We start from the raw sequence: 27,025 nt of genomic DNA, 5'->3' as shown, positions 1-27,025 counted from the left end.
AGAAAACAGCAGAGGCCTACAATATTCCACTGACAATATTTAGGGGAGAAAAGTAAAGGTCCGAAATAACATTTAGTATGATTAATAATGGGCTGAAATTGCGTCATGCAGGAATGTGACACTGATTTGTTTATTAAAGTAATACTATATGAGAAACAAATGAATAATTAAGTTTATCATAAATGCTTTGGCTAAATCTTAACTTACAGTTAGCATGATACAGTGTTTCATGTACCAGAAAAAGCTTCCCTTTTTCTTAATAGACTCCATTAAAAGATAGGAAACAAAAATATATGTTTTATTGTACTCAGGCCTTCTAAAAATTCTCACCTCTTAAGACGACAGTTTAGTCACGCCTGTAAGCAGCAGATGAGTTTTAAAATAAGGATCAGTGTGTTTTGTCAGTGCTATTACCCACCATTTACTCTTGGTGGGTAGGAGAAATAAAAGTAATACATTAACAATACATATTGTTAATACATAGGAAGAATACATTTCAAGCAAGCTCCTACTGTATTCTTTTCTCTTACATTAAAGGTTCATTCTGCCAGCAACCCAGATGCATTTTGCCCCCTCTTATTGTTTCCTTACCTATTGTAAATGGAGTTTGGCTATTTAAATATTTCACCAGTCTTTACCCATTCCTTCTGCAGTGTGGTTAAAAGTCAAGGATTTTTATTTCTAACTCCATTAAAGTGTAGTATGTTAAACAAAATAAGGAAAGAAAAACACCTGTAAAAATAACACCTGCTTACTCAGCAGATATGTTCCTTGTATGTATTTAGAACTGTGTCTGCTTACTGTGGTGACATAACTAAGTATTTACTACTTGTATACTGGTTACTGCACAGCCCATTCAGCTGTAGCAGCAAGAAGTGAATTTTATTTTTCCTCATTGTGTCATTTTTTTTAGTTATTTTTCAGAGTACACCTTGAGTGTTTCTCTTCTTTTGGAGTATTTCTATTCAGTCTCTCCCCCCTCCTCCCCAAGAGATACATTTCTAGCATTTATTTTATATCATTTCTTTTAGACCACAAAGTACCAATTCTTTCACTTTTCCAAGACACAAATTCAATAATTACATATTTTTAAAGAGATTATGAACTGCGGGAGAAAAGGAATTGCCTAGGCACAATTTATATTGAGCTAAGCAGTGGCAATTATTTCTGAATAATCAGGAAACATTTCAAAACAGTTGGATCCACTGGGTAGTGAAGTAGTTTCCCAATGGAAGTGGTGGAAGCCCTATTTTTGCATCATTTAAACCTTGACTGGATACAGCAATGGAAAATACACTTTAGGGAATGAACCATGCACTAAATGACTTAATAAACCCTTTTTTAATCTATGATTTCTCCAGGCCTCTCCCAGTCTCACATGAGAATTTACTGAAGTGCTTTCACATCCTTTTGACACACAATTGCACAGTCAAAATCAGTATATTATGTTACTTCATGAAGTCAATAAAATATAATTGTTCTTCTGGGTCAGATAAAGTATTTTTCTTCACAAGTGAGCTGATATTTGGTCATTCATCCTAAGAAGTGTATATGTTTCTAACTAATTGCTTCATGGGCTGCACTGATGTGCACATGGGCACATACACACCCCTTTTCATGGAATGAATGAGGGAAAGATAGATCATTAGGTCAACTAAAATAGATATTTTTCTAATAATATTGGGCAAAAAGAGAGAGTAAGAAAGCTATGCCAAGGTATAAATATATTATCAGAATAAACTTGGAAGGGTTGAGTCATTTTTGTGTGGCAAAGATCCCCACATGTAGCACTAGGATTGTCATCTCAAATAACTGCTTGTTTCACTGTAGGTCACATAGATTGCATCAAAATTATTTAAGAAATATTTAAGAGGGTTAAGTTTAAAAAAATGCTATTGCAATCAAACTCATATAAAGTCATATTTCTCAGACTAACCAAAGCCTGTGATACTAAAGCTGGAGTGTAACTGTAGCTCTGATGGTCCAGGAAGTATACGAGAGGCAAGGATTTTTTTGTGATAACTTTTATTGGATTAAATTTGTAGTTGAAGGAGCTGTTAGACAACCTTTTGGGCATCAAATGCCCTTGTGCAGGTGATATTAAGTGAAGTTGACAATAACCAGGGTTGCAGCCTGGGTGGCTAGGTACACATGTTATATCTATCATGCTACAAGCATGCAGAAAACACTTCATCGCCTTGATAAAGCAGATGTTCATAGTTAAGTGCTTTAAAAATGGTGGATCGCACTCTAAGTTAACCCTGGATGGATGTGCTATTAGACTGAAGTGCTTTTTGAACACCTGTGCAATATCCCATTGGGCATTAAGCTGGGTTGCGTTCACTGGCATACCAAGGGTCCCTTGCAGAGCGGCATGCTCACTTTAGGCAGAGCTCGTCTGCTCTGTCAGAGTGCCAGACCGGCCCCACCTCCTCAGCTCTCCTCAACCTGAGTCAGTGACAGCCACTCAACCCAGCCCGGTATCATCTCTCCGGCCAGCTTTGAGTCACTTTGGGGCATTTGTCCCTAGGCAAGGGGGGGGAGGGAAGGGGCGTTTCTGTCCCCACAGCCGCCCTAATGCCATATTCTGGCCAGAGGGGCTCTCTTTCCCCAGCCAAAACCTGCAGTGCTGCACCGCTACTTGCAGTGCTGGGAACTCTAGTGGAAGGGTGGGGGAGTGAAAAAGGAGCCTGGCTGCTGGGTGCTCCCCCTTCCCAACTTTCCCCCTCCCAACTTCCCAACTTGGGTCTTGGTGGGGACTAGGCCAGGCCAGGGGAGTTCCTTTTCCACCACCGCTCCCCTTCAGAGCTCCCGGCACAGCAAAAAGTGGCACAGCCTCACACAGCCACCCCACCGGGCTCTCTGCAGTGCACATGTGTATGTGCATTAGCAGGTATGTTTCTGTGTGTGTGTGTGTGTGTGTGTGTGTGTGTGTGTGTGTGTGTGTGTGTGTGTGTGTGTGTGTGTGTGTGCGCGTGCATCTCCAGCCTGGCCCAGAGTGATCCTGCCCTGCACCACTCTCCTGATCTATGGCAGATCCAGGCAGGGCATGCACGTTAAGCCCCTATTCATGGTTCCCAAGTGATGCTAGTGCCCAGCCTGTCCCTACTACCACTTGACAGACAGGCTCCCTGACCTGGGTCCTGGCCCCTAGGCATCCCCGGCCAGGCCCAGAGGTCCCTTCTAGCTCTGTTTCCTTCTGATTCTGATTCCTGTCACTGACAGAGCAGCAGAGGAGAGGAGGACTGCTCCCCCATGCTAGACAGCCAGGCAGGGATGGCTTGCCCATTTGACTGCACTGGGGAGTCTCCAGCAGCCTGAGAAGTCTGTGGGGCATGCTGGGAGGTGTGCAAGAGCACCTCCTACCTGCTGGCCTCAGGCACTACAACCTCCCCACCACCACCACCCAACAAACAGCAAACATCTGTTTGCTTTGAATGTGCTCTAACCTATAGTGCTTTGAGTAAAGCATGATCAAGCACTTTTGCCACAGGGTTTTGGGCTTTTTTTGAATGCCTATACTTAGCTGGTGGTGGCAAATAATGAAGCAGAAATGTTTTTGTTTTTTAATGTGTATGTGGCACTAGGTGTTTTTTAAATGTATTTACTTATATGCCAGTTGCACCACCACCCTGAATTTGGAAGGACAAGAATTTATCTTGGACTTATTTGGTGTATTTTTGTGAGTTTCTGAAATATGCAACCATACGTAATACAAAACATAAAAATTGAAGTAAAACCATAAAAACTATACCATGTTAAAAAAATGATAGACTGATTAACTGAAAAGATGAGAGGCTATATTGTTAAACAGAAAACTCACGACAGCTTAAGTCCTTATAGCTACCTCCTCTTCAGTGGCACTGCACCTGTAACTTTCCCTTTTGCTAACCCTTTTATGTTTTTCAAGAGTTTCACAAGTACACTCTAAATGTTATATTACAGGGTAAGAACTAATGGATCCTGTACATTGAATCTATGAGATAAATTATGTGTTAAAGCTGCATTCAGACTCTGATGGTACTTATATTCCCAGGCATTGAGCCAGTACTTGACAAGTGTATCCTACAATTATAAAAATCTATATATTTTTTTTCTGTTGTATACCTTTCTATCTATTTGTTTGATGAAAAAAATTAATTTATCAATAATTGTGAGAAACAAGGATTTTTTTTGGTGATAACTTTTATTGGATCAACTGTAAAGCTGGGATAATTTCGACAAGCTTTTAAATGAAAAACATCCCAACTATGCAGTTGATCCAATAAAAATATCATCTAAAAAAAGCCCTTGCCTCTCACGTAATTCCTGGACCATCACAGCTACAACATTTTCTCAAACACCACTTTACTGGTAATTGTATGCTAATTGATTTGAATGAGAAATATCATTTGATAACAATGATATTAAGCAGTAAATTTATCCAGCTGAGATCATTTATGTTATTGACATTGAGTGGTTTGTGACTATTAAAGTGTTTTTTTAATTATTATGCATGGAAGAAAACCATTGATAATACAAGTTGTGACAATAGGCAGAGTATGATATAAAGAGGAGTAATGGATTCAACTCTAGTTGTCATGCCTTTTTGCCTCTGAAGTCAATTTCCTTGCTAGACTCTGTGGGAAGGGGGAAACGTACGTAGTGTTAAAAAAATAAAACATCTAAAATTACCCAAAGTAACTTAAATATAGTAATTTTAAGTTCAACTAAGAATAATTTTTAGGTCCAGTATGTCAGGATTTATCAGATCTATATATAAAGTGAATGTTGAGTCGTTATATGATACACCTTTTCAAACCTCCTGTTTCCAGCCCTCATGGAGTACAAGATAGCAGACAGTATATTGTATACATTTCTATATCTTTACATACATTTATGTATATGCATTTATTTGTTTGGGGAAGATTAAGGAGTGATGGGAACAGATTTATCCTTCTCTTGTTATATTTTCAAAGCCTGAAATATGACCTATGTCCTTTGGAATTCTCATTGGCCCAGGAATTATGAAAAACGTGGTAAAATAGTAATGATAAAAGGCATAAACATCAATGGAAAAGCTATGCCATGATAAAGTTGATGGATAAACTAGGATACTAGAGTAACGCAGCAGAACAAATGGATTGCAATTGTATGATACTAAGGAAGGTGGTGGGGTAGGGGGGATCCAGGAAAGAGTTCAGTGGTGCTGTTGCATCCCCCTGTGATTCATGCTCCACCCAAGGTTTAAAACCAACTCCCTGAAAGCAACTGCAGCCTTTCTATTTAGACAGCAGTGAGGGAGTCAAGTGACTTCATGGCTCATTGCAATATATCTTGATTCCTTCTAAACTCTTCATTCTATGGTGTTTAAGACCCTTTCTCCTTCTTTAATGGTTTGATTTCGCACTATCAAGCTATCTTTTCTTTTGCAATTTTGCTGTCTGTTAGCTGTCCCCAATAATGTAGCTCGTATTTCACAGCCCTGAAGACCATTCTTAACTCTAGCTAAAAAAGTTAACTCAGGTGAACATCAACTCAGATGTGGAAATAACCTACAGTGAAGCACTGCACTGTCAATATGCACAAGAAAGCTAGATTTTTTAAATGAATCTGAAAGAGATAGAGATATCTTCTAAAACTCATTTTCACCCTAAATTTTCCAGCATATGGACTGAATAGGAAGGCTTTTTTGTCCTTTTCTAGCTCATGGAAAATTGATCTGGCCATTTAGAATAAAAGGTAAGTGAAGGAAAGGAGGGCAGGGGGAGGAAACACTTTCTTCATTAAGCAAAATAATCTTGGAAACCTACCTATGAACAGCTTAAATGTCTGATCTAAAAATTAAACTATATCATGTTGAGGTCTGTTCCTCTGACTACTCCGAGAAATGTAGTTTTGAATATATTACATTACAGCACTTCTTAAAAGGCCTGAAGTCAATGTGTCATCCCAGTCACTCTCCTTGGTGCATGCCAAATCCTGGAAACAAGGCACTGAGTACTCACCCACAAATGCATCCATAACAGCCTAAAAGCAGCACAGGTCATGCACTCAAGGCCATTCTCAGGCAAGTACAAAACTTTATTTTCAGGAGTTGGCACATGCAGAGCAAGAGTGGAAAGCAGCAGCATGAACATATTCAAACACTGCATGCTTAATAAGGTCCTTTCAGGCCTTAAAGGGGCATTTTGATTAAGACTAACTCAATAGTTCCACATTATTAAATTTGTTTTCTATCTTCTCTCTGCCAAAAAAGAATGACCAGCAAAAATCCTTATGTAAAGCAATAGTAAGTATGCATAACAAAGCACTCAGCAGTTAGGAAATAATGAAGTAAAGGTCATATAGTTTGGCTTCCTTCTTCATGTTCTTTAAAGTAAATTTTTGTGCAATCCTATAATTAAGGTACTGATTATAATATATTTTCTCAAATAATGGAGCACAGTAACCAGTACCATAGATACATATGCATTACATCTGGAGATGAAAATGTTTTAAATGAATGTAAACCCTGAGGCAGCAAATCATTTAAGCACATGCTTTGCTAAATAGTGACAGACATAAGCACATTCTTAATGTTAAGTAAGTGCTAATGAAGCTTCACTAAGGGAAGGACAGACAGTCAGAAATAGCAAAGGTTCAGGACAAACTTCTCTGCACCATCCAGTTAAGGCAACTCAAATTTTATTCCCTCAGATTCCACCTAAAAGACTAATTTCACACTGCAGTCACTAATATTTTGTTCATATTGGTAATTAAAGACAACATTTTCTTTCATTTTATTTCAACATATGTGTAAACAATATTTGAATTTCCATTTGTAAAACTTTATCAAGATTTCATAAATTCAGGGGTAGGCAACCTTTTCCAGCTGTGGGCTGAAATGACTCACCCCAAGTTAAAGGCAGCCAGAAGGGCAGACACTAGGACACAGCCACCACTGCTGTTTGCCTCCATGACAGGACAGGGACACAGCATCCATAAAGGTACAAGGAAGAGTGCCTGTATCTGAACGCCACTGAAGCACCATGTCCCCAGGCCACATACAACATAGTTTGCAAACCCCTGGACAAAATGTTTTTCTTTAAAACTCAAGGTTGGACCCAATTAGTTGCATGCATCTTTGTTTTCTTGCTGCAAACTCATATAATTCTCCATTTTAGTTTGGGAAATAACTAGAGATAATGTAAATTAAATGTAAATGATGAAATGTAAAAGATTAAATGTGAAAAGTTTTGGGCCCAGCATTAGTAATAAAAACAGGATGTTTCTATTCTTTACATATATTCATACCAACAAAATGTTTGAGGATCCAATTCTTCCCTTATTTACATTTATAGCAGGTCAGCAGGATTATTCATGAAATAAAGTGTTAGTAATTCAAGACAAGGCCACTAGAATCTTCTCTTAATAATATACATAATAATAATATTTCTACTTTTGACAATCTTATTATTATGGTAACTGCTGTGATACTGTTTATAAACACTTTTTCTTTTTTTGATACATATCTAATTATTTTTTACATATTATTTACGGTAGCTTCACATAATATAACAGCTCCATTCTTCAGTACATTTTCAAATACAGATCTGAATCACAACTTGGAAGGGCTCTGATCTAAAATTTGGGAACAGATCATTATCACATTAGTTAAGGGTCATCCATATATAGTTGTGATCCAATTCCAAATTCTCCCAAGATTGGGCAGGTCATAATGCAGTGTTTCAGCTCAGTTTTATCAATAATATAAAGAGCAATACAAATCTTCAGGATATGCTCTTGTAATGAGATAAGTTGTCTGAATTTCCTGGGTTCCAGGAATTATTGCACTCTTGAATTATAGAACAAATACATTCCACATTGTAGGTGTTGCCTTTCCCAGATTCCACACAAGTAGTTTCACATAACCTTTCTACATCAGAGAAAATGTAAAACACTGAAATACCATTTCACATGGCTTCTAGGTTCTGTTCATTTTTGCTCGTTGCAATTCTGAGTCAGCAAGGTAAATAAGCCCTGATTTACCAAAGCACTTAAACGTGTACTGAACTTAAACTTATTTCTTGTGCATGCGCTCCTGTCAATGGAACCTACTCATGTGCTAGAAGTTACACGTGTTCTTAAAGTTCTTGCTGAATGAAAACCTATTAAAACATTTTTAAAACATGCAAGCTAAAGAAAACATAGCCTGTTAGGGTGCTGCCATCTAGTTAGATTAGTGTATACAACAAATCCATTTACAGTGCTGGTATTACCTCATAGTATAATGTGTTTGGCTCCCTACATACCAGAAAATTGTTGTGAATAGTAGTGTTTCCTGAAGAATTGATGTATAGTGTTAGTTCATTTAGACTTTCAAAAAATATTAGAAAATAACACAGAGTTATGCAAAAAATGCAGCATCTGAGCACAGAAAAAGGTTTGATCCTGCAGAACTTACGTATGTTGGCTTCATTTAAGTAAACAGTCTGCATTGATCTTTGCTAGGGCCTGTTCTAAAGAAACAATCAGCACCCACAACTCCCATAAACTTCAGCTGGTTTAGCTGTTTTCCAGCATCTAGATTAAACAAAAACCTTAAATTCCACATTTGATTAATGGATTATGGTTTAATCTCATTTTGGAAAAGGAAATAAGAATAGAAATAAATAAAGCCCATATATTGTCTGGATATGTGAACTTCACGTCTTGATTTTTTTACTTAATAGCCATCTTACCCTTGGCTGACAAAAGCATGAGAACAAACTTTATATTTTTCTTTATGTGCTTCATATGCTGCAACATGACACAGTGAAACATGCAATTAGAGAAATGGTGGAAAATATTAAAATAAAGCAATGTTTTTAAACTGTTGCACAATTAAAATTTTTTGCTGTTTGAAGAAACAAGAAGTAGTATATTAGGAAGATTGTAATTCTATCCGTCTCTTGCAGGTGTCAACTGATACCTGGATTTCATGCTCTAATTCCAGTTAGATTAATTTAATTGTTCAAAGCCCATTTCATGAGTGAAAAATGTGCATTCATAATATGTATTCTCTGTAATAATGCTAACAAGGGTGACGTCATTCCAAAGGCAAAGTTTTATTGTTATACAAGAAATGTGGACTGAGGATCTATTCATCTGCAGTTTATTTAAATTAGTGAAGTTATCTCGTCTTTATTTATTACCTCACACTTGTTTAGCAGCCCAGTTTCTTGCAGCCTTGACCAGATGCTTTGTATTCTTCCAGCATGCTCAGGGTGACTGGCATAGTTGCCACACATGCACTGGTGCTTCAGCATTAGACTGTCATACACAACACCTTCAGTACAAAGACAATACAACAAGAAACTATCAGTGAAACTGGAATACTGATTATAAAAACCCATGCATAATTCTCACAGCACAACCAGATTTTATTCTATACCCACACAAACCAAAATGAAAATCTGGGATCTCAACATCCCTTAACTTCGGAGGTTGTAAAATCTGGGACTCAAGGGATGCACATACATGTCTGGCCAGTGCATAGTCTAGAGAGCACAGTTACACTTGGACATTCACCGTGCAGATGCAGGGCCAAAACACCCAGATACACAGCTAGAAAATTGTCATTTAGATGGATAAAAGGATACAGAATTTCACATTTAGTGTTTAAAAAAAAATTGTATTAATTTCAGTTTTTAAGATGTTGCACGTAAATTTTAGAGTTGCAGAAGTGGGACCCAAAACTTTGCTTTCACCCAAGGAAAAAGTTATACACAGTATGAAATTTAAAATCAAAATCTTCTGTGAGATTCAGGTGCAAGTCTCCCATTCAATTTGCTACGCTCACATATCCGAGGCTAATCATCTTACAACTGAATAATTGTCGATGTTATATCAATTTTTGTGGCATCTCAGAAGCAAAAAATTCTAGGCAACACTAGTTACTGGACTCATTGCTACCTTTCACTTTCAAGACATGAATTAAAGCCAAGGCTAAAACACTGATAAATCATTTTATTTTTACTTTGCTTTTTCCTCTATCTGCATTTCCCCCGGAAATGACTGAAGCAAAAATATTCACAATCATTTTAGAACGTCTTCATTTGGAAAAATATTGGATTTTTTTTCCTTACACTTGGGTGGGACTGGAATTAAAAACTTCTCCAAATGACAATATTCAATACTCAAAGCCTCTTTCTTATGCACCAACATCACTGAAGAAGCCAACAGAGTTCTAGGAAAACTTACTAGCCTGCTACTGAAGAGACACCCAACAAAAAACACCCCACCAAAATTAAAGTCAATAGGTAGCTGATAACCATCCCTATTCAGCAGTGCATTAAAACACAGTATTGAAGTGAAGCACACATTAAACATCTTCCTGAATAGGTATATCTTATACACAATGGACAATTCAAAGCTAAGGTTGGGAAATCAAATTATGTTGTTCCGGAAATATTAATTCTGCCATATTTAAATCTGATCTTGCTTTGGATGCTGAGAACTTGCTATTGACTTCAGGCTCCAAAACAATACAATGTCAGTAAAGTTTACATATAAGAAGGGCAAGAAAAATGCTGCCTATGGGCTGCAAGGTTCTCTTCAGCATCCTTGACCTACTAGTGCATTAACACTAATTCTTTGCATTCATCTCATGGTTTGTTTTCTCTTAAAGAAAAAAAGGAAAATCTGGAGGTAATGATCTGATGTAGCTTTAAAACTCTGCTGGCAGTGCCAGGATCGTTTATTATTTCCCTTCTCCTCATCAATTTGCATTTTGTAGGTTACATGTTTTGCTGCTTCATCGCCAATCTTATAAACTCTTTCAACAAACAACTGTCCATTCGAGTAGGAGTATATTCATCTCTCCTCCGTGCACATACAGTTAAACTCTGCTAAATATAATCAGTGCACACGTTACCAAACCAGATGAATTTTGATTTTTTACTTCAACATTAAAATAACAGTGCATTTACATGATATTTTCTCATAAAAATAATTCAGTATTTAAACAAAATAAGATTGTTAAGAAAAATAGAAAAAAAGTAGTCTGGATTTTCCTTCCCTGAATTCCTGTATCTATTTCTGTACTATTTACACACTATTTATCAGTTATAGACTATCTATTTACTTATAGACTATATACACTATTTAAACCTATACACTATTTAGAAACTATATATCATTTATACACCATCTATTATACACTATATACACTATTTAAACACTACCAACTATTGATACTATGACTACCTATGTTTATTTATTTTTATTCTACTGTAGCAGAAAGCCCCCTTTGTACATTTCCCTTCCAGACATGCCTGCAACCTCCCCCTCCACCCCATTTTGTGCATTTCTTTTCCTTCTCAGTATTGGCAGAGACCTAGCACACTCATTGCATGGGTGTGGCAAGGCTCAGAGCAAGCCAGGAAGTTGAAGTGGTTTTCTGTAGGAGAAACCTAGAAACATCTACATATAAATCAAGCTTAGTGTCACTAAAGAAAACAAAAGAACTAAAATATCCATTGCAAAGACTGTAAATATATCCTGTGCTAACCTAATTCACTTACTGTCCCCTGTAACCTTTGATCCTCACTATCTCAAATTCCATTTATATATATATTTCTCACAGTGCATTTTTATATTTCATCTGTCTCATCTTTACCGTGGCATTTTGTATTTTATACTTTTAAACCCTTAAGGAATGTGTGCCCTGTAGAATGAAGTTACACCTTGAACCAGTGTTAAAAATTGGGATGAAATTCTAATTGTAAAGTGATAAAACCTGCTATATTGGGCAGTCCCTTAAGTGAATGTAAGAGTATGGTGATCAGTATGTAATTAAATGACAATAGCCTAGGCAAAGGAACTTAACAATCCATTTTACACTAATCAAGCCAAGGAACTGATTCCTGGAACTGAGCACTCACCCTATGGACTGTTCCTGTAACCCATGAAAATCCAGCCATTAAGTCAATAAGTCAAGGGTAGACTCCTGAAACTTCAAGCAGAGACCCCTGTGACTAGCAGCTGTCAGGTACTGCTCAAAAACCATGTGGGACAGCAACCTCTGGATTGGGTAACCAAGATGATGCTGGGGAATGACACAAGTCTGCCAGAAAGGGATGAAAGGCAGTGATGCAGGACCCTCAGTGGCACCCTACAAGATGACAACCCCCTTCTGGAAAAGACATTGCCTTGAAGGAAGCTGACCATCAACAGCAGGCTCCAGGGCCTCGAATAGGTAGATATTCTGACACCAGTGATCTCACAATCACTACAGCAGCTACTATACACTATACTACATGGGTTTGAATGAATGAGTGCATGCGTGCGTGCGTGTGCGTGCTAAGGTGACCAGTACCACCCATAACTCAAAGTTTGCATTTATGATTTTATTGGTAACTTCACATCCCATCCAATGAACTAGAATGTATTATGATCCTGTGAGTTGGTCCTTTGTAGCTCACACTACTTTCTTATTATTTACTCAGTTCTTCTATTCTTTGTACTCTTCTTATGAATTCATTCTTTCATTTATTCATTCTTTTCAATTTCTGATCTCAAAAGATCAGGGGAAGAGAGAAGGGGACAGATTTTGGTCTACAGTCCCAACACCACCCTCTTCACCTCCCACTTAATTGGTGGGATATTTCTAACATTAGCTATATATCATTCAGGATGCTGCATATCCTGGGGAGTGGGTATGGCATGCAGCATCTGCCTGCACTATTTATTGTGTTTTTGGATTGGCAACAGGGTTGAGGTGGTGTTGTGTAAATGCAGATTAAGATTCCTTGGATCCTTAAGATTCCTTAAGATCCTGGGGATCCCCATGCCCAGGACAGCTGCCCACCCCCCACTGGTGGGGACCCCAAGCCCTCTACTCCAACCACCACCCGGCAACCCCTGCACTATCCGGGGTGGAGCAGGGAGGAGATCTGGGTGGCAGTACAGGACAGCGGGATGAGCTGCCTCCTTCTCCCTCGCCCAGGGACCAGCATGCAGTGGCCTGCCACCTAGCAGCTGGCGTGGATCACGGGGGTTGGAGGGGCAGGGTGTGATGGATGGAGGTGATGCAAAAAACAAATTCCAAGCATAAGGCTTATCATAGCCTGATAAGTTAATAATTTCCCTCTGTGACAGAGCACCTTTGGTGCCTGTTAATTTAAGGGCTAGGCCAGGGAGAGGGCAGGTGCCCAGCTCTCTTGGCTAAGGGGAGGCAGTTTGTGACCAGCCAGCAGGGGAGACACATCTCCCTAAGCTCCTGCCCCAGGAACAACTTGGAGGTAAAGGTGAGGCTTTGGGGATAGAGGAGCCCTCAGTGGTCTGGACATGACCTGAAACTGTACCCTCCTGGGATGACGAGGCCTGAATGCTACTGGTATATGAATTATGAATGCTACTGGTATCTGAAGACAGGATTCAAATTTTCCTCTAAGACATGGGAACATCAGACACAGGAAAGGACATTTTTATTGAGATGTACTGCTGCTTCTGCTGCTTCAGAAAACCCAAGAATGTCTAATTGAAGGGACATATTCTTCTGCTCAGAGTCATACCAATTACCAAATTCGGGGTCAGAAAATATTTTTTTCCCTAGGTCAGACTGGTGGGAGTTATTGTCTTCCTCTATAGTGCTGAGTAGTCCTTGTCCTCTTTTGACTGTTTATTAACCAACTAGGTCAGTGGTCCCCAACCTTTTTCCCAGTAGGCCAGATTGGCAGTTCCCAGTCAGTGTTCCTGATCCAGAACCCAGGAAGGCATGGTGGCCACCATCTGGCTGTACAGGGGGCAGGCTGTCCCCAACTAAACCCTGCAGGGAAAGGAGCTTGACCCAGCACCAAGGAGAAGGAAGAGGGGTGGCCAGGCCCTATCCCAGCTTTACAGAGAGGGAAGGGGGCATGGTCCAGTGCCCTAGTGAAGGGGCATGGACAGGCCCCAACCAAGCCCCAGTGGGAGGGAAGGGGATGTGGCCTGGCCCTGCAGGGAAAGTGGAAATGGCCCAGTCCAACCTGACCCTGTGGGGAGAGAAGGGAGCATGACCCAACACAACCTTGGCCTACAGGGGACATAGCCAAGCTGCAACTCAGTCTAGTGGGGAGGGCAGGGGTTGTAGCCCAGCTCCAATACAAAAGGGGGCGAGGGGTGTGGTCCTGCCCCATAGGGTAAGGGGTATAACTTGGCTCCAACTAGCCATGCAGGCATCTGGGCTTGAGGATTTCTCAGGTGAGGGGTGTCTGTATTAATGGCTATTGCTCCCGTGTTGCCAAATCTCCAGGTCCCAGGGAGCCCTGCACGCCAGATGCGATTGCTCCACAAACTGTATTTGGCCTGCAGGCCAGAGGTTGAGCACCCCTGAATTATGTCCCTATCATTGCAGTGGCAGGGCACTGCCAGTGCCCTTTTCTCTCCTGCTTTACCTGCAGCATACTGTAGGTTCTTCTTGGGTATTTCAGGTAACATAGTTATGAGTGAGGGTTTGAATGATCAATTTTGAAGACTTCTGTGGTTAACAATTGCTTGTGAACTGGACTGAGTGGCCCAGGAGGCCCCTTTTAGTCCTATGTTCCCATGTTCTTATATTTCATTAGCATTTGCCATAAAATGACTTGGGGAAAGAATAATGTCATGGTATTTGGCTGAGCTTGGATCAGGTCAATGGATCATTACCATGATTTTACGACAGACATCCACCCCAGACGTTTAAATAGTAAGATATTCACACCACGCAGTGCATAATTTATTTCTAAACAGGATTACTTGGCTTAAGAAGAGATTGAAATATATGTTTTCATTTACTGCAAGCATCTAAATTGATTTAGGATGTGCAAATAATTCAGATGTGTGGCTGCTGGTCACACAGCACATGTGTTTGGTACAATACCACAATGCAGCAGCAGAGCCCACTGCTAAAAATAGCCTGTAGGATTTCCCTAACAAGATTCAGACAATAATCTCTCCACCCCCACAGGAGAGAGAGAGAGAAGGAAAAAAGGGAAAGACAGAGAAAGGGAGAAAGAGCAACAACTGTTTTCAATTGTAGGCTGTTGAGAGACATTAATAAAAGATGGTTATACTTTGTCCCTCCAGAACAAATGCCTACGGCCAGATTCTGATCTCATGTGATTTGTATAAGTCCATTAGGCCAGTGTAGTCATTCTGATTTTACACCACTGGTGTAGAATATACCTCTGGTTACAAAATGAAACAGTGACAACACTGAATCATGCAAAGAGATAAGGGGGGAAAGAAATTTATCTCTGAAAAGATCATTTCTAATCAGGATGATCTAAATCTCATTCTATTCCAAAATTCTTTACTTGGACCCACTTTTGAAATGTCATCTGGAACTTGAGGCTGGGTGGGAGAACTATAATTTTTGGCTAACAATATACCTCAAGAACAATCAAATGCCATTAACAAAAACAATACCCATAGCAAAACTAAAAGGAAGGGATCCAAACATATTACACTGAATAAAAAAAAATGTCAGCAGACTGATGTAAACAGACTAAATGAACATCAATCAGACTTAATGCTCCTCCATTTTTAACTCATTATCTTGCACTTAACTAATGCAGGACTCTCTCACAGTCAGTATTCAGAAAACAATATATTTTCCTAAGAGTCTTCTCCCTCCCAGACCACCAAAGAAAGAGATGTTCAGTTCTTGTTCCCAGTGAAATGTTCTAATGTAACATTTTTCTCAAGTTAATTTTCCATGTAGATACACATTCATTTTCTTATAAACAACAAAGGAAGGTCAAAACAACAGTTTTGAGGCAGTGGTATAGTTCTAAGGCAACCTGTAGGCCTAGAAGGTGGTCTATACCTTTATGTAGGGTGCTAGTAGAAGTTTCTATCCCTCTATTTCCCTCTGTTCAACTCTTGTCTGGCTTGCACAAGGGCAGAATAGGATACAAAGTCCTTGAGAGCAGGGGTCCCTTGGCTGTTGCTCCCTCTAGGAAAAAAATTGCCCTGTCTATGCCATAACTCTCCTCTCATTGGTTTGTAAACTAAACCCTTACAGGGCACGTCTGAGCAGTAGACTAATTTAGTATGCAGTAAAGTGTCACCATATACACATGAACTGCAGTTAGGCCAGTGTAGTTGTATAGTCCTGCCAGACACTGATACTATTCAAAAGCGGAGTCATTACTGCACTTTAATAGATGCATAGATAATGACATCAGGATTTGTTTACTCTGGCTCAAATTGCAGCAGAGTTTATACAATCACATTAATTGCACATGTAGATGCACCCACAGAGTTTAAAAGCGCAGAGCTTTAAAAGCCCCAACAGACCCTGCGGAGATGGGGGAGCCAGAGGAAGAGAGAGTAGGTGGGCAGCTCCTGCGGGGAAGAGAGGCGGCACAGCCGGAGCAGCACCGGCAAGCAGAGCAGGGGAAATCTTCAAGCCCCCAGCCAGAGGGGAAACACTTCGACCCCCTGTAGGAGGCAGAGCAGGGGAAGTACTGCAGCTCCCTGAGGAAGACAGACCAGGGAAAGCGTTCAAGATCCCTGTAAGAGATAGAGCAGGGGAAGCGTTTGAACTCCCTGTAGGAGGCTGGGCAAAAGGAGACAGCTCCACATCCCCCTCCTCCTCAGGAGAACATTTCTTCTGAAGAAAACAGAAAAAGAAAGAGAAAAAAGTCAAAGAGAGAAAGAAAGAGAGAAGGGTGGGGGATCAAGGTTGGAAGCACAAGAGCTGACGGAGCCCACTCAGAAGTGGGTCCCCCCCACCTGAAGCAGGCTGCAGGCAAGCCCGTGGGGTCAAAACCACCATCACACAATCACCTATCCGGTTGGTGAGTGAGTGGGGTGTATGGGAGGAGGAGCCCCATGGAACATCATGCCGAACAATCATGAGTACAGCCATTGTCGGGAAGCACTTCCAAGAAGATCTCCCCTGAACCCCCCTTTCTTGATAACTTAACATCAAAGTCATAGCAGGTGAGTTGAGGGGAGGGGCTACATACCTGACAGGCTGTGCTACCCATAAGGCCCCCCAGACCTCACAAGCACCTTCAACTTGCAAAACTAGATCCTTTCTAATAAAAGGCAAGAATTTACATTCTCATCAGTTTCACACTTGTGTAATTCAGAGCATAACTTTACAGCACAAATGCAGTGATTGTAGAAGTACCCAGTGTAGAGCTTTCATAGGCTAGTATACCCTACTAATACCCTAAATAGGTTGGGAGAGTGCTGCACTAACATGCCTAAACTGCATCCTCTACCTGAACTAATTTGTTCAGATCAAGTTCAGGTATCCCTAAACATTACTGCATCGTACTATCTAGGCATATCCTCAAATGACAGCAATTCAGAACTGCTGACCTATGGTACTCTAAAAGGAAAATTGGGTCTATTTTTTCTATTAAAGTTTGGAAAGTGAAAAATCATTTCTATAAATTCCAAAGAACATTGCAATGGGTGAAATATTCAGAAACCATGTGGTCAGTTTATATAAGACATTGGGGGAAAAAAACCTTTGTAGGGTGGGAATGAGGATCAAGGTGCGACAGAGAAACATCTGAAGAAAGTAACATCAAATTCTGAGAGAGGGTGATGGTGAATGAATAAGAAGCCTGGACATAATAAATCATGTTCTGTCTTAATCTGTCTGTATACAGTACATGCATTCCACACATACATGCTATATTAACAGAACCTCAAGATTACCAAGGTGCACACTCACAAGTTTGAAAATATCAGAATTTGCCAATGCCTCACCTCTGTGTACATGTATTGCACGAATTTTCACATGCAAACCAAGAGCTCCCCAGAGTGTCTTGGCCAGTCCTAGTCTTCTTCAAGTTTCTTATGTCTAGCCAATCTACAGTCTCACAAGTTCATCTCTTTGTTCTATCCATCATGTTTTCCCATCAGTCCTACAGGCATTTTTCCAGCTCCCCATCAGGTATATCTTAGCATGTATTCATGCTGGGCACATCTCAGTCCAGATCCTATAGATTCAGGATCTAACTCTGTTCACACGCTTAGCACTGTCAAGTGTCTCATTTCTTTTGTGACATCCTTCAAGCTTTTTAGTCTTTAAGAGTGAAAATCTTAAACTTACAGTATCATTAGAGGAGAAATTTTATTACCTTGTAATTTTGTCTCTTGAACGATGTCACCTTCAGGGATCCTGGTTTTCTCTGACAAAAAAATCCCAAATTTTCTAATTTAAACACCCCTCCCCTTCAAAATCCACATTTTTCTGTGATTAAAATAAATATATATTTGTTTAAAAAGAAACCCAAATTCACATTTTCCTATGATTAAAATATACATATGAGCTGCTCCTTGAACATCTAGAATAGTTGATTTCTGACTAGAAAAAATCTCTCCATCCACACATTTCACATATAACTGTTAGACGATGCAACCTACTAGCTGGTGTCCTTTTTGTGGCTTGCATTGCTATGGCTTTAGTGGTAAAGGGAAGGACAACCCTGAATGCCAATACTGAATGCCATTCCCACTGGACTCAAATGAAGATGCTGAATATTCTATTCCAACTTTGCAACTTACCGGTGGTCTCTTTTTGGCAGTCCCATTGCAAAAAGAGCACAGAGAAAGGAGGCAGAGGATAGGGAAATAAAGCAAAAATTATAAATGACTTAAAGGCACCAAGAATGCACCTGTTGCTATACTGCTGTAGTAAGTCAATGATAATAATTTATGACTGTGTGAATATTTAACCCTGCGATTTATCAGCTACACTGGATGACTTACTGCCAATACACCATCATGAAACCCACTAAGAGTGAGACTAAAAATGAATGTGTTGCTACAAAAGGTATTCAAGGCATTTAAATCAGTTGATCCTACATGAACAGTGCATTTACTCTGCTTATTAAAAGTGGTCTTAAGGGAGTCCTACCAGTCATGTAGACATGCTGGATGGGCTGGTCCATCGCTGGGTGAGGTAATGTGGAAGCAGCAGGGGAAGACTGGGTCCTGGAAACAGGCCGATGTTTATCTAATCCTGTCATGCCAACTGTAGCCATCTGAGCCTGGTACATTTGCAACTGGTGGATACGCTGATGCTCCAGGAACTGCTGTTGCCAAGAAAACAGCACAGTAGAAAGAAATGTGAGAAGGGATCAAGTAAGACACTGAGAGAAACATGTCAACAAATTAAGTTCATTAGGTCAGGACTGCAATAAACAGTGTGAACCCCCGCCTCTCACCCCACCCCACCTAAGACCTCGTCAATAAATCCATTCAACAGATGTTTCCACACTGACACTGTGGGGATGCCTGCATGACTGAATATTAGGTGGCAGGAAACCTGTCAGTTCTTAGTACTGGAAATACAGACAGCTTTATCCACAGAGTAATATTTGACAGAAGACTTTCTAACTTGTTGATACCATAATATGAAACCACTATTTACTAAAGGGAGGAGAGAAACATCTTAGTAAATCAAACAAAGAAGAGGATCTTAATTTGCTGATTTTTATAAGCCAACTTTTTACAGAGGAAAATTTAGGAACACAGCTATTGCCATACTGGTTCACAGCAAAGGCCATCCGGGCCAGTGTCACTGTTGCTGACGTGGACCAATACTAGATGGTGGTAGAGCACTGCAGTAGGCTGAGAAGATCAGGGAGGATGGGGGAAAGCGGATTTAGCCCTTTTGGGTTTGTCAACAAGCATCAAAAATGGAAATACTTCAACATGTTTTAGGCTCATATTCTGGCCCGACTGAAGCCAATGGGAGGTTGCCATTCAATTTCATAAACCCATGATTTTATCCCAAGTACCTGATGTTTTACACATATTTCTAGGCCTAGAAATAAGTGCAGATGCAAAACTGGGAAGCAAAACAGAAACCTTTAAAAAAATACTTCGTTTTATAAATAAATTGAAAATCCAGCCTCCATTTGTAGAGCTATAAGCTGCATTTTTTCACCAGGACTTCATCATTACTCCATTTATTTCAAACTAAGCAAGATTTAATACTGCTGTATGTTGCTATTCAGGAGACAAAGGTGTGACAGCAAGTTCAGACTGCCAAGGGCCTGAATTGCAGTAGAAGATATTTTTCAGTGCTGAGAGAGGTGAAGTAGAGTTCAGCTTGTGCACAAAAGCAGGTGGAAGCACAATACGTCCCTTAGCTAGCAGCAGTACAAAGATCCTGTGAAGTGTGAGGCTGTCCTCTGGGAGAATGAAATAAGGCTCCACTAAGGGAGAAGTGCTTCAAAAGAAGAATGTTCAGTAATGAAAGATGAAATGTGAATAAATGTTTTAAAAGTCACAAAGCCCCCAAACCCACATTAATACCTAGAATCACCACTTCAAGTCAGAGGGCATGGGATCAAGCTAGGCTCTGATAGGATACATTGCTGAGTTTCTTGCCATTAAATGACTAAAAATAGAAAGAGAACATGAACAAGCAGGAAGAAGTTTTCCATAAAGATGCTTGATTTAAGATGGTGAACCAATTTCTTTCTTTCTTTTTTTTTTTTTTTTTTGTGGTGAGATAGGAGACATTACAAATTCTAAGAGTTATTTGGGAATACTTCAGTAAATCAATGTACCCACTTTCCTTAGAACATATCACAGTGGAATCCTTGCTAAAATGCTTGACACTACACTGGCCTTATACAGCTATAATTGTTTAATGTACCAACGAGGATATCTGTTTTGCTTCAAGTTGTCTGCAGCCAGGGCTTTGAACAGTGACATGGGCATCAGCTGAAACAGTCTGACAGTAAAAAAAGAGAGAGATACCTAACTGCTCTGCAGAAGCATGCCAGAAATGGCACAAATTTATTTGTGGGCATTTAGGGCTCCTATAGATGTGCAGCAAGGCTGCTCTGACATGCTGTAATTACAGCACTGCAGAGCAGACTCAATTAATCAAGTCTGCCAGAGCGTGGTAATTACCACACTCCACCAGACTCCAGTGTCACACGTATCAGCATCCCTGCACTGAAAATGGTGGCGGGGGCACTTTCACTACAGCTCATTCAACTAGCTTAATTTCAAGCACCCCCGCTGCCATTTTTCAGCATGGGGATGTTGATACATGTGGTGCTCTGAGCTGCTCTAATGTCAGTGCCTCTCCGGACGCTCTAATTAAAGTGCCCAACCCCACTCCCAGAGTGCGTCTATAAATGCCCTTAATGTTCATTCTCCCCAAAGCTGATTTAGCTCATGAACAGTAGTAAAGTCAGGAATACATGTCTGATGAGATCGGGTTTTTGGTTGTAGCCATGTTGGTCTAAAGACATAGGCAGGCTTAGTTCTTCTAGTGGATGTGATATCTTTTATTAGACCAACTGAGTAGTTGGAAAAAAGTTATTAATAAGCTTTTGGGTGGAGTCACCCTTCTTCAGGCACGGGGAGTCTCTGCTAATCTCCAAGACCAGCAGAAACTCCCGATGTCTGGAGAAGGATGACTGTGCTCTTTTTTCAACTACTCAGTTGGTCCAATAAAAGATATGATATCTACCCAAAGAACCTTACCTGCATATGTACAATGAGGTATATTTTTGTTGTTTGTGGCACCATTATTCCCTGAACCATGATGGTAAACAGAGCAAGCAGCAGAATAAAATGGAGTTCTAGGCAGATGGCCTGAGGTGCAATCCTCTCTTATTTCTCTGCACCAGTTCCAGCCTGGCTACAAAATTTCCCCGAGTATGTTTAACATATACTTGAAAAAGCCATGAATATAGTAGAGAGCCAGCCCATCCCCTCAAAAAAATCAGAAGGGGAGTTAGGTTACAAATCTGGTAGGCACTATGTTCTTCTTCTGAAGATTTAATGAGAATTAACAGTAAGGCAATACAGTGGGGCACAGCATGGAGTAAGTGGAGAGATGACTGAAAAGAGTGTCATAGGCTTTCAGGAAGAGGATACTGTTCAAAATACAGATTATGAGCCACATCCAGAAATTTTTACTCAGTTTTAATTCCTTCCTTACACAGGCAAGCCTGTGGGTGTTAAGAAACTCAGGCATTTCTGTGACCAGCATCCAGGTAACAGATAAGATGGATACAGTTCTCACATTTCACAGACACATGCTGCATCACATAGCAGCATTCTCTCTCTGCTACTAATTAACATAAACAAGCAATTTAGTGCAGTTATGTCTTTTCTTCAATTTAGACATCAGCTGTATTGCACATTTTCAGGGAGCAAGTTTGCTGCTGCTCTCCCCAGATTTCAAGGTAGTGTGGGTGGGAGGAATGATCTTAATGGTGAGTTAGAAGGTCTTGAGTTTTAATTGTATAACGGCCACAAGTTGTTGGAGAGTAGGTTTAGATTAGAGATCTGTAAGAACTACTTCACAGTTAGGGCGGCTAGGATCTGGAACCAACTTCCAAGGGAAGTGGTGCTGGCTCCTACCCTGGGGGTCTTTAAGAGGAGGCTTGATGCCTACCTGGCTGGAATCATTTGAGCCCAGTTTTTTTTCTCCTGCCCAGGCAGGGGGTCAGACTTGAAGATCTATAAGGTCCCTTCCGACCCGACTTCTATGAGTCTATGATTAATTCTGGCTGTGCCACTGATTTGCTGTGTGGCCTTGTCCAAATTCTTTCATCTCCCTCTCTCTCTCAGCTTCCTTACCCTGACAGGACAATTGCATTAAGTAGATACTATATGTGCAGTGGTTTCAAAAAGAAAAAGGGAATATAATTGCTATTGTCTGAGTGCTACATACTTTTATTGGGTGTGGAGGGACACCTAGTTATTTTTTATTAGAATATCCTCCAAAATAGCAAGGCTTAGTATTCTAGATTGAAATGCCTTTGAGCAAGCACATTTTATGACACAGTACAAACAATAAATACTATTATGATTTTAGAAAAAAATCTGCACAGGAGTCCCTTTTGCGGGTTACTAAGACATCCTCCTAACAAGTTTTCCATTGTTTATGCTGACTGGTTTGAATTCTATTCAGAACCTCTAGAAAATGAGTATTCATCCTTTAGAATAGCCTTTCATGCAATTTATTTTCAGGATTGAATATTACTGCAGGTCTTTGCAAGCGATGTTCTGTTGTAGTGCAAGAATGATGTAGAAGTCTAATCTCTGAAGTCTGTGTTATTAATTAGGTTGTTCAGGTTTCAAATCTAAGTAAGTTTATCCTGTTCCCATATAGCTATGGTTTCCTGGATGAAGGCAGGAGCAAAGTCTGATTTACTGGATGTGTGTATTAAAATAGTTTGTTTAAAGGGGCTTAACCTGAGGGTAGATTATTTCTTCAAGATATGAAAAATATCCTTTGCTATAAAACTTGAGATTTTAGGAACTTAAGTGGCTTCTCTTTTCACAGTTTCATAGTTATTAGGGGCTGAAAAGGACATTACAGATCACTGGGTCCACCCCCTGCACTTGGGCAGGAAAGACTGCTGGGATCAGATCACCCCAGCAAGATGGGCATCAAGACGCTTTTTGAAGATCGCCAGAGTGGGTGATGGTTTACCAATATATTTCATTAGATTTAAGCCAGAGATTTAAGTTCCTGTATTAGGTTGCTTGTTAAGATCCACAGCCACCCCACTCTCTTTATTTCTCTTCCTTTTTTCCTTAAATAGCAGAATATCACATATGTGTGTATGTGTACACATACATACACACACATTTATATACATATACACGCATGTATGTATATATGTATGTCCTGTGTCTATGAAAAAAAATATCACACTGCCAAGAGATTTAACTGCTGATGTAAAGAGTAACAGGGATAATTAGCACCCTGATTCTCCAAAATGTCCACCTGGTCTCTGGAGCAGATTTACTCCACACAACAAAGTCATCTTTGAGCCAACGCAGTGCATGTCTGTGTGTCCAGTGATATGACAAGAGTTTGTTTGCACATCTGCTGAGTTAGTGATTTGTCTGAATATGTTTGGAGCATTTCTTAGGGAATCTGAGCCTGGTCTTCCCTGCATGAAGCCTGTTTGTTCCAGGTGTATGAGATTAGTTCATTAGTAGAGTCAGACAATCGGGGAATGCTCCAACAACTACTGAAGTCAGTAGAAAACATTTGCGGGGCATTTGATCGGGTGCTTGGTGGTGATTATTTTAATGAGGACTTCAGAATCAGTATCCAAAAGAAAGATGGATCTTTTGGAGATGTAAATTAAACTCTTGTTGCCCTTTTGGTAATTGCTCTTTGCTTGAAGCTGGTCTCAATTTAGACTTGATTTTAATCCTCTTTTTATGTAGCACAAAGTAGAAATGTGGTTCATACCCAGAGAAGCCTAATGTTTTGTGTATTTTAAAGAATTTAATTAGAACTATTTCCTCGGTTTTCAGTCACCCTGAAAGCTGTTGCCTAATACATTCTGCAAGATCAGTCAATTTGGTTGTTGTCAGGAAGTTATAATTTACATGATGAGATTGAGGGTTTCTCCTGCCTACTCTAAAGCTACTAAAGTGCTGTTCCATGCTGTGTTGGTTCTCTCTATGCAGCATAGAAAAGTTGGGGATTGCTCAGAAGACTTATTTTTTCCAGCAGCGTTACCTCTTCCGTAACTGTTTCCTTGTTGCTGTTGTTCATCTGCTCATTTTCTTTTAGCACCCCTGCATGCTCTTTTTCTAAGTATGCAGTTTCTCTACAGAGCTTCTCCCACAAGTGTTTGTAAATATTTTGCTCCCTGAGGCCATCGTTGTAGCTTTCCTGCAGGATAGCTTTGCTGTTTTCTTTCATTGCTAGCTATGAACAGTTCAAAATTTGTGTTTCTTATGAGACTTCCTATGCCAGCAAAGATGCCCTATGTTTGAAGAAGGGTGCCTGCACCCAAAAACTTACTAAGAACTTTTTTCCAACTACTCAGTTGGTCTAATAAAAGATATCAACATGTGCTCAAAGAACCTTGCCTGCCTGTTTCTTATGAGTAAATTCAGTGTCTAATGAAGCAGTATCATAAGAGTTGAAAGGGTCACTATGTTTACAATTATAGGTCATAATCATAACATCTATAGCACCTTCTACAGATGTCCTTGTAGCACGTTCTTTGAGTCTGAAATGAGTGAAAAATGTCTTACCGTTTATCAATAATTCATAAATTTAAGGGTACCTTAAATGCTTCTGTATGCCAGCCTTAGAAGTTCAAAAATCAGGAGACAGATGGGGATACAAATCATGGGAATATTATTATTTTAATTATTTGGGGGGGTCTATTTCTTTCTCTCTCTTAAGACTTGTCAATAGGAACCACCTTTGAGCGCATGCACGTTTCAAGAAGCAAACATGAAATGTACAACCATTCTCTCACTTGTGACTGATAGGATCTGGCTATCTTCCAGACACTATCTTAGCTTTGTCTCTGACGCATGCTTTTCCCTTCCATACTCACCATGCTCTTCACCTCTTCTTTTTGCCAGTGCACCTCTATATGGATCTACCTGACCCCCAAGTCAGCTCTGCCCTTCCCATAGCAGTTGCTTCCCCAAACATACCCGAAGCACAATGGCCAGTGCTGGTGGCAGCTGCAGCCCAACACCTGTAGCTCAGGTGCCAACAGCAATATTTTGGGTGCATCAACACATGTGCTTTATTGTGGAGTTGACTAATTAGCTCCACAGTAAAGTGTCACAATCTACATGTGTGCCAGTATTAGGGCGCAGTAAATTAACTCCACCATAGGATAGTACTGTCAGAGACAGTACTAGCCTATGACCAAGTACTTAACTGCAATGAAACACACATGGTGACGGGGGCTGGCTGGGGCATGAGGGTGTCAAAGTGCAGGGGCTGCCTAGCCAGGCACTTTACCACCCTGGTACCCCAGCCAGCTCTGATGCTGCCACCTGGAGCCTGGGGATAACACCCCAGGCCCCCTGCCAGGCCCAGGCTGCTCCACCCTAGCTCAAAGTGCTGCACTCCTGGGTGCATGTGTAGATTCCGGGAGCAGCTGTCTCTGGTGCAAACTGCGCCAAAGTTTTTATTTTTGCTTAAACAGCATGTGTAGTCAGAATTCAGTCATAGTGGCTGAATTCCTAACTGCAGCATCAGTTCCAGGCCAACCAGAAATCCAGAGGTTCTTGCAACAGAAGCAACCAAAGAAAAGAAGCAATCAAAAGTGCACTAAAAATGCTTTGTGAGACTCAAAATATTGTGAGAATTTGCAATGCTGCCATTTAGGAAGAAGGATCACCTTCTTCAAGTGGTAAAACGATAAGGGGGGTGTATTTAGGACACGAGCAAGATTCATTCTGATGCAAACTATGCAGTGGTGACCCAAGACTAACCCTTGTTTTGAGTGCTGGTTTCTCTCCAGACAAGTTGTCTACTCCAGTTCCTTCATCAGATTGTTGGGTGTTTTTGAGGCTTCATCTTGCAAGCATTTCCTGGCATATCTATCCTTTTCTAGTTCAAGACAAACTTCTGGGTACAGCTGAGTTTAAGAATATCTTGAGAAGTGTCTTTGAAAACAGTCCTAGGAACTGCTGTGCGGTGCATGTATATTTAGCAAGAAGAGAACTTGCTATCTCCGCACTGACTAAATACTAAGATTCTTGCGCCAAAGTTTGAGTGAATGATGGGTCAAATGAAGGGATATATTTTTATGAACGAATGACAATAACTTATTCATGCTTTTATATTCCAGGTGATAGGAACAGGACATTTATCCAACCCATCTCCTTTCTGAGATGCTCTTCTGTAACATGACAACAGAACGATTATGATCTTTCAGGTGATTTAATTAGAAGTAATGGGCACCTGGCTAGAAAGCACTGAACTAGGAGTCAGTAGGCTGGGCTTTAGTTGAATCTCTGTCTAACTAGTTGGGTAGTGATGAACACATCAATTCACTTCTCTCATCTTCATTTTGCCTCTAAGTAAACTAGGGCTAATTACAGCAAGTTTGAGGCCCACTGATAAAAACCACTATAAACAAATCTTAGGAATATTTATCTACTTTTGTTGGGGTTACTGTCTCACGACTACAAAGGAAAGATGGACTAGAGCCAAACTGCTGGATCCATATAACTCTGAACTTTGACCAGCGGGCTTTAAACTAGGCTTGTCAGGGGAAGGGGAAGATGAGGGTGGAGGAAACATCAGACTGCCAGACCAAACAGCACCCACAAC

The 27,025-nt window shown here is 40.3% G+C and overlaps 1 protein-coding gene across 1 annotated transcript in view; it reads right to left on the bottom strand.

Moving 5' to 3' along the window:
• HDAC9 (histone deacetylase 9) overlaps positions 1-27,025 on the bottom strand; it is a 411,737-nt gene that overhangs the window by 217,209 nt on the left and 167,503 nt on the right. The window contains exons 13-14 of the mRNA XM_019534292.1: positions 18,848-19,025; positions 9,156-9,289 (exon numbers count right to left, since the gene is read on the bottom strand). Coding sequence (XP_019389837.1) covers positions 9,156-9,289; positions 18,848-19,025 — 312 coding nt within the window. The remainder of the gene's footprint in view (positions 1-9,155; positions 9,290-18,847; positions 19,026-27,025) is intronic.

This window comes from Crocodylus porosus, unplaced genomic scaffold (assembly GCF_001723895.1).
Source record: "Crocodylus porosus isolate Cpor-Errol unplaced genomic scaffold, CroPor_comp1, whole genome shotgun sequence".
NCBI classification, from domain to species: domain Eukaryota; kingdom Metazoa; phylum Chordata; order Crocodylia; family Crocodylidae; genus Crocodylus; species Crocodylus porosus.
This window is presented reverse-complemented; position numbering and strand designations above follow the sequence as displayed.